This window comes from Chenopodium album, chromosome 14 (assembly GCF_948465745.1).
Source record: "Chenopodium album chromosome 14, dcCheAlbu1.1, whole genome shotgun sequence".
NCBI classification, from domain to species: Eukaryota; Viridiplantae; Streptophyta; class Magnoliopsida; order Caryophyllales; family Amaranthaceae; genus Chenopodium; species Chenopodium album.
Genome location: NC_137847.1, coordinates 39,480,271 through 39,489,629, shown reverse-complemented (window position 1 = coordinate 39,489,629; position 9,359 = coordinate 39,480,271). Strand labels below are relative to the sequence as shown.

The window sequence follows — 9,359 nt, the reverse complement described above, 5'->3', positions numbered from 1 at the left end:
TTCCAGGAATATTATAAGTTTTTTTTATAGACTCATCAGATAAATTATATTTATCACAAATCCTAAATAAAATTTACTGTAACCGATTACAATGTCCCAGTGGCGTGCTTCGCATCTGTATGTTTGGTTATTCATAATTTATTGTGGAATGATGTGTAAATATTTTGGCTGGTAAATAAATACTATGATAAATGTGTATTTAGGATAATCCTAAAGCAAATTCTGAAAACCCAAAACGAGAAGTAGAGAAAGGCAAGAACAAGCTATGAACTGTATCATTCTGAAAAGAAAATCTACAAACACATCCAAAATCTTATAGCATAAATCCTAATTGTACTACACATCATTCAGTAAGGTAGATACATCATACCTTTATTTTTTTCGAAACATGATATGAAAACTCTTGATGTAAACTACTAGGCATATGGAATTCTAGGGGGGCTCTGGAAGCTAGAACCTTAGAAGTACGATTTTTTTATAAAACTTTAATAAATTAATTGGTTATTTAAACTACAAGCATGTTACAAAATATAGGAGTTAGCATATTATTAATTGTACTTTCTTTTGTTAAATTTTTGTATTTATGTTTATTTGGAATTTTTTTGGAATTTTGTATAATTCATATAAACTATATTCTATTTATATAGACAACATTCTGTTGAATTAATACAAACTAAGTGTTATTTATACGGTTTCTAATATTATATTTTACAAGCAATTGTTTTAAACTAAGTAACATTAACCCTATAAGTGTTTCGGTTTCTATATTGGTTTGCCTAACTTATTAGTAATAGTTCATTTTTAATAGGATATAGATTTGTAAGTTTGTTCGTAATTGAATAGTGTCGAGTTGCTCGACTAGTAGGATACAAATTCTTAAATGGACCTGGTTCACACTAATTTATTGTGGACCATTAACATTAGAGATAATATGATTGTTTTATTAATAAAAAAAAAGGTCACTATATTAAAATAAAAGTTATTTTGTTGAAATAAAAGTTAGTGTGACATTATAAAAGGTTAATTTTTTAATGGAATTTTTAATATAATAGTCAATATGAATAATAAAGATCATTATGTTAAAATTAGGTCACTATTCAACATAATGTCGTACTCTAAGTTCATAATAACATTAAAGGACACTCAAATTTTTAAAAAAGGCTACTATGTTAAAAATAAGGTTACTATATGTTAAAAATAAGGGTCACTATATTGAATATAATGCCAATTACGTGTGAATAAACCTTAGGTCCACAATAATATTATTGTGAACCAGGTCCACGCAAGATTTTCTGCTAGTAGGATCTTTTACAAAAACAGTTAATCTGACAAATGTATTTAATGAAACCGTTAAATAAAAAATATAGAATCAAAATTATCTAAATCGTTACAGAGTAACTCCATCGTATTGCTCCCCTAATGTGATATAGATAATCTGACCACTAGTATTTATACAATGGTAATAATTTTGGAGGAAAAGAAATTTTAATGGAAATTAACTACTCTTACATGGTAAAATTCTTACTTTTGGTTTGTAAGAGTTTCGAGTTGCTCATTTACTGGAATTTAATGAAACCCTATAATTTGACAAGTTTTTTTTTACTAAAACGGATAATTATAGAATTTTATTTCAAAAGTTGCATAATTTTTAAAACGCTACTACTAATTCACATCACTCTTGTTACTTAAATATTTAACAAATGGAACTAATACATCCAAACATAATAACCATTAAAGCTTAAAACATACATTTAAATACTTGCTTGATACCTTTCATTCACCTAGGGAATTCCTACAATGTTTTCTTGTCAACTACTCCCTCCGTTGTTAAATACTTGCTCAACTTTCCTTTTTCGGCCGTTTTACATACTTGCTTCATTTCCTTATTAATTTCTCTCACCTATTGGACCCAACAAATATCATATTTTATTAATTTCATATTCTCTCTCAACAAATTTCTCCACTACTTTTGCCTTTTACAATTTTTTATTCTTTCACCAACCCTACTACCTCCATATTTTTTTACTTTTCTCCAATTTTTCCTAAAACTCTGCGCATGGAGAAATAGAGCAAGTATTTAAAAAAGTAGGGCGTACGTTCTTTGTGAGAGAGTAAGATAGATATTGATAAAGGTGAATTGAGAATTAGGTTTTTTTTAAAGTTTATTAATGAAATGGGAAAGTTGTAGGGTAATTTGAAGAAGAAAATGGCTTAAAGTAGTAGGTCAAAATTTGATTTTGTATTCGATTTTAAGTTTTTTAAACCCCAAACCAAATCCAATCCGTAATAATCCATATTTTTTAAGTTTTCCAACCCGATCAAATCTGAATTCCAAAAAATCCAAACCGAATTACTAATTCGGTTTGGTTATCGGATTAGTCTGGCTTTAATCTGATTAACTTTCACCCCTAATATAATTTGGTCAAATCTTTGGTAACCTTCGAGACTAGTCAAGTTGAGATTATGAGTATCAAGTATTAAGTTGGCTACACAAGTTCACGTGACTATATTGCCCCCATGTGAAAATTTAATCTGAATGTCTCACCTTAAATTAACCGATTAACGATAAATTACAAAATATTGTTGTGTTTACTTTACTTACCCTAATTGTGTTGTGGGAGTAAGAGGTAATTTCATCAAAGGCAGGTTTAACACTAAAACGTTCATTTCAATTCAATATTTTTATACGGTGTTAAATAAGTAGTTATATTATAATAAACATACTTATGAAAGAGTGTTGTTTCCCATATATTTATACATGATTAAGACTTAGGGCCTGTTCACATGTACTTAATTTTAGTTTATTTCATTTCAGATCATCTCCAAACAATTGAGTTCAGTGCACTCTAGTTCAATTCATCTTCAATCAGTTCAATGCAGTGCAGTTAAGTTCAGGTAATAATTTCCTTCTGTCATAAAATATTCATTTCAACTCAGCTCAGTTCAGTGTAGTTCAATTGAGTTCAGCTCCAATCAGTTTAGTTCAATTCAACCCTTATCAATTTAGTTCAGTTTATTTCAGTACAGCTCCATTCATTTCAATTCAGCTTATGTCACCTCAGTTCAATAATTGAGAAGAGACCCTTAACGATTTGGATGAGGTTTCTCATAATTTAGGTGTAATACCCCGTATTTTTGAAACGTATTTTCTAATTTAGTAATTTATTTTACTATTTGAATTTTGGAGCCAAAATGATATTCGAATTTCGGCGCTAAAAGTATTTTAAAACTCTATTATTAATTTTGGATTTTGGATAAGATTTATTATATATATTTCGGATATTTTAATTAAACAAAATTATATTTTATTATTTATTTAAAAGGGCCGAAATTTCCTAAATTATTAACTATTATTTTCGGATTTTCTATGTGTAGAAAATCTGATTTTCTTAGTTATTTTATTTAGTGAATAATTGGAATTTTATTAATTAATTATTTCATACAATAAGTATTATTTACACAATTATTTTTAATTCCTTAAAACTAGCAAATTAATCCCTAAATATCTAAAGCCACCAAGTAACTCTAATTTCCTTATTATTTTTCATGACATACATACCTTCCATATTCAATTATACACAATCACACAATCACCTTAATATCCAAACTTTCCTTAATTCTTTTGTTCACTTCTCCAAGTAATTTCCTTAATTCTTTTTACCATAATTCTTCCCACATTCTCTTGCCATAATTCTTGCATGAGCTAGCATATAAATACCCCTTCATACCTCTCATATTCTTCACACCAAAAATCCAATTCTCTTCTTCTCTCTTATTTTATATTAAAGTATTATTTTAAAAGAGTTTTATAGTCCATGCACATTAGATTTGAGTTTATGTTGAGATAACCTTATGGTTATGTTATTTGCAAGGTGTATTCGTGATTGAACTTTGAAAGTACGAAGTGTTGATTGATATTCGGAATCAAAGTTCTTGAGGTTCTTTTTGTACTTATCGTACTTAGCATATTTTGCTAATCCGTATTTCTTATTTGTTTTGGTTCGCCCTGTTTACCGTAATGGTAAGCAGTGTTGACTTTTTTCAGGTGGAGTCAATAATCGAGCATATGGAGTCCCGGGAATGGTTTCACCTAGATTAGGAAGTGTTGGTCTTGTGTCTTTATTTTGAATACTCATAACAATGTTACTATTTTTATAAGTATTAATAAAAGAAAGTTGAGTTTCCGCTGCAAGTTTTGTTATTGAGTTAAGTATTTTGAGTAGCCTTGCGTAATCACGCGGCGGTAACACGCTCAAGTCTATCTCTACGGTATAATTATACGTATTATACTAGTACTTCCGTAGAGGGAGATTTGGGGGTGTTACATTAGGCAGTAGGTTGTATTGTTGAATAAAAACTAAATATAGACGAAATAACCAAACTATACGAGCTGACTCTACATATCTTAGAGCATTCTTATTCATGAACAAAAAAAAAATTGTTCATGTTACTATTCCCAAAAAAAATACTTTCTTTCTCATATACATAAATCAAACAAATAATTTCCAACATTCTCCAATTAACAATGAACCAAAAAATAATATTGTTTATGTTACTATTCATCTACCCCACCTTCAATTTATCTTTTCCTAAAAATTAAAATACAATATTTATCATTAAAATAATCAATAAAACTAAGTTTTGTCAGACAAATAATTTTCACAAATGGTTTGGTTTTCCAAACCATTCACATTTGTTCATGTCATTATTCATCATTCCATAAAACACAAATAATTTATTTGTTCATTGTTAAAGATGCTCTTATAGGAGATCAATCCCAGTTTAAGGAACGAGATAATTCTCCGTTCAAGTGTAAGTGTATTCAAGGGAGAAATTTCAAAAATTTGGGGTTATTATCAACCATGGAATATGAACATACAGCTACATGTTATAAATAATTCAGAACGTTAAAAACAACGATTAACACTTATTTAGGATTTCGTAATTCTCTTTATCTAATGTTTAAATTGAAGAGGAATATGTTACAATATTTAGGAGGGATTTTGAGATAAACGAAATTTTAAACAACCAGTACAATACAATGAACAACTACTAAGATTGAAGATTAATCATTGTCATTTTGAAGATGTCCATTAAAAGGTAACGACAAACAATACATAAGTTTTATTTATTGTCCCATTAAAACAATTCTATTTATAGTTGCATGTGAAGAGATGCCATTATTTATATATTTGTATTCAATTATAGCCAAAATGATATGAATAAGGTATGAATCTTAAATTAAATAAACAATTTTTTACCTAGAATTCTCCCTTTCTTGATAATATTATATTTGTATTCAATATCATGTCTTGCCTGATAATATTACCTAGAATTACCTAAATAAAATTCAATTATAGTTGTATTCAATCTCATGTCTTCCAAATTGTTTAGAAGTCAATGCAATTACAAAATAATGTCACGGCTTCCAAATTGTTTTTGAACAAACTTGCGGATATCTATGGTACGATTTAGAAAAGTAGCACAAAAGCCGGTTTAATTGGAAAGGTAAAAAGGGAAGTAGGTAAAGGCAGGAAGTAGATAAGCAAATCTAAAAACAAATCCGAAATCCTAGCATAAATCCGACTGGTAGTACACATCATCCAGTCAGGAGGATAAATCATTCCTTTTTTTTTAATTTGCAAAGCTCTTGATGTGAAAGGGTTTTCTTGGTCAGAATGCGAGATGGTAGGCATATGGAAGCTAGTACCATAGATGTACGATTATTTTTAAACGCTTTGATAATGTAATTTTTGTTTTTTATAATACATGAACAAATTAAGCGGAGTTATCATACTATTTATTCTTAACTCCTTGTTTTTATATAATTAGGTAAATATATTATTGTTAATAATATATGATTATTTAATAGTTATAAGCAAGAAACCATTTGGATTAAAACAATTCTTACCATGTGAGATTTCCTTATCAAGGATGACAATGCTTTTTTTTATTTATTTTTATTAATGGTGTAGTTGAAATTTTGTTTTAATTTTATAGACCAGTTACAATCTAATTTATATTTTTAATTATTGGTCACATTACTTTCCTTGTCTACCAATCCTTGAACCCTTGTTCAAATGCAACTAAGCAAATGTGTTGTGCCAATATGACACAAGGAGGGTTTGTATTAATGTTAATTTAACCTTTTTTACTGTTAGTTTTGTATATTATTTTTATTTAATATTAATAATATTCCACTATTTATTATTTATTATGTGGGTATATTATATTTAATGCACAAACCCATTATTTTATCAACACTTATCCTACTATTTTTGCATTGTACTAGAAAACTTTTATTACAGAACAAAAATTGATGACATTGTCATAACATTAATATTTGCTGAATGATTGGCGCATTTAATTTCTACACCCTACATATTGGACACTATGTGTTATTATTTTATATTTCCTTATGATGTTGGAGCTAGGGTTAGTAATAAAATAGCTTAGTTCAATCCTTCTATTTATACGTGCCAGTGAAACTCATTAGACACCACCGCCTTATTCTTTATCGTCCTACCATACACAATTCAAACCACCTGAACATGCCTTGCCCAAGAGTTGCGTATACAAAATCTTGCAACTGTGCTTTCCTCTACTTCCACCCACCACAAAGCCTAGAATCCGAAAAGGATATGAATACCATGTACTTTCTTTGTCGCGACAAATCAAACTCACCAGCCTATGTTTCTCGCCAAACAATTGCTCAAATGATCCTCAACCCTAAAACAACAACTCCAGAATTCTCTACACTTAAAATGAGACTAGGCACATTGAAATACCCACTTGGATCAAGTGGAGAAGACTGATATTGTGATTTAAATGGTTGATTTAAATGAGACTAGGCACATTGAGATACCTCCTTGAGACCAACTTGAAGTTCCATTTCAACTAAGGAAGAAACATCCTTAACATTGAACTTGTGAATGAGGGTGATGCCAGAAATTGTTGACATGGGCTTCACTTCCAAGTTATCCATTACCATAAAAGTCACCAACCCCTTCACAAATCCCTCATTTCCACTGCTTGACGACGCTGTATTCCCTGAGCCAGTCGGCCCGACATAGCACAACTCCGCCAAACGCATATCAAGGAGACAATTGGGACATTTATTACCAAGCACATCAGTTACATAGCCCCATTCAGACTCACACAGATAGAATTGTTTATCGTCGTTGGCAGTAGTAAAAGCCTCATTCAGAGACAACAAAGGAACATTAACAGCAGATTTAGGATTCAGAACAGAATCCTTGGTAACATCAGAGTGGAAGTACTGAGTATTACGAGAATCAACACTTTTGTAAAGGTCTCCAAGACAACCAACCATCAGGTTATTATTAAGGAGTTTAACAACTGTTCCGAGTGGCAATGACAGTGTGTGGAAGATGAAATCAACAAACTGTTTTCTTGCTTCTGCAAACATAACCTTGTTTGCCTTTGGGTCCACTAATAGTTTCAAGCTTATTACCTGCTTCTGCTTCTCCTTCTCATCTGCCATATTCTATAGTAGGGTTTCTTCTTCTTCAACAAAATACAGTACCAATCAACCATTTAAATCACAATATCAGTCTTCTCCACTTGATAAAATCACAAATACAGTACCAATCAACCATTTAAACAAACTCTATTCTAATTGAGATACCCACTTGCATAAAGAAACCAAACCAGCCCACATTCCTAATTGTGATGACCTATACCCAGTGTCAGTTCAAGGGAAGTCTGTGATCAAATGGTGTTTGGAGTATCTACACACCATCCCAAGGAACCTACAACACCTAATTGATCCGAAGCCGATGTTGGATTTAAGTGTGCCAACGGTTCGATTGTGCTTAGATATCGTGTATTTGTGCATGGGGACTTATACCGACGCCATACAGGTTGTGGATGTTCCCATTTTGAGTGCATGGTGATAATACAAATCTACCAAGACAAGGAGTCGAAGAAAAGGGGCCCTTACAACATTGTCGCATTCGATCCAGTTACCTGCCCAAGTTAGGTTCCCTATCTGACCAATGTTCCATTAAACACTAGAATTGTTACTTGGAATGTTCGTGGAATTGCTAGGGGGTCGTTTATTCCAAATTTTGGATTGATGCATGAGGCATTCAATCCGTCTGTTGTGATTCTTCTCGAAACTAGGCACCTCAATGAAAATGTGAACGAGGTGGTTAATCGTTTACCATGGAGGTTCCTTGTTAAGACATCATTGATTAACTCATGTTCGGGTGGTGCAACGGTACTATATAAAGAAGAGCTAATCAAATTGATGGGGAATCCCATAATCTCGAGCTGTGCGACACTAGATGTTGTCATTCAGGTATAATTGTTATTTTTAACATTATGTTGTTATTAAGTATCATACGTATAATAAAATTATAAATCAATTGTTCTTGTTGTATTCGTTTGTAGGGGAGGAAGCGCAATCCGTACAATCCTATGTTATTCGCTTGCAAGAAATACAAGGGTCAGCCCTCCAAGTACGAGAAGAATACAAGTTGGCTGTGTTGGTTTGTTGAAAAATTTTCCCAAGTACAACAACGAAGAAGGTGGTAGAATATGTTATCGGATAGTATTTTAATTTTAAGTAGTTTAAGAATCATGTGCTGACATGATTATGGTTTGTATTTTACATTAATATGGCAGGATTTATCGGATGGTAATGTCTTTGGATGTTTTTAGAATGATGTGGTTTGTGTTTTAATATTACATGGAATGCATCATACACGACTAGATATTTGGAATGGAATTGTCATCTTAGTAAAATGTAATTGATTTAATGGAAACGAAACCAGGCCTAACACATGAGCAATGTTACTATTGTTATAACAATAAAAGATTAATTTACTAACAATCCTAATATAACCACTTATTAAGACAATAAAAGAGGATTATTATCCATTAAATAATTTTGTTTTAACATAAGGACTTGGTGATATAATAATAACAGTTTTGAATTGGTGATATAATAATAACAGTTTTGAATTTTTTTAAAAAAATTAATTAATAATTTAAAAAATACTTTGTGAATCAATAAAACTAATACTTGAATACATAAAAATAAATTACTTGTGAATTGACAGTACTAGGTTTGCAATCTTTTAAATTATTAAGCTTGGTATTGTTAGATTATTATCGTATGATTATTTCTTTATTTTATATCAAATTATTACGAAGCAATAAATTTTATATTATTATTGTTGTTGATCATTAATTCATGAATAATAAAATATGCTATGGATATTTTGCAATTATATTAACTAAGAGTTAAGAAGTGTTTTTATAATTTTGGGAAAAGTACTATGCACTAACATGTGTAGTGCGAGTTATGTAAGAAACAAACTAAGTACCACACA

General features: G+C 30.5%; 1 protein-coding gene across 1 annotated transcript; it reads right to left on the bottom strand.

Moving 5' to 3' along the window:
- Window positions 1–6,847: 6,847 nt before the first annotated feature.
- LOC145578039 (uncharacterized) lies at window positions 6,848–7,504 on the bottom strand. The gene has a single exon (XM_081635442.1). The coding sequence runs from the start codon at window positions 7,502–7,504 to the stop codon at window positions 6,848–6,850; it is 657 nt and encodes a 218-aa protein (XP_081491568.1).
- Between the last annotated feature and the right edge of the window lie 1,855 nt (window positions 7,505–9,359).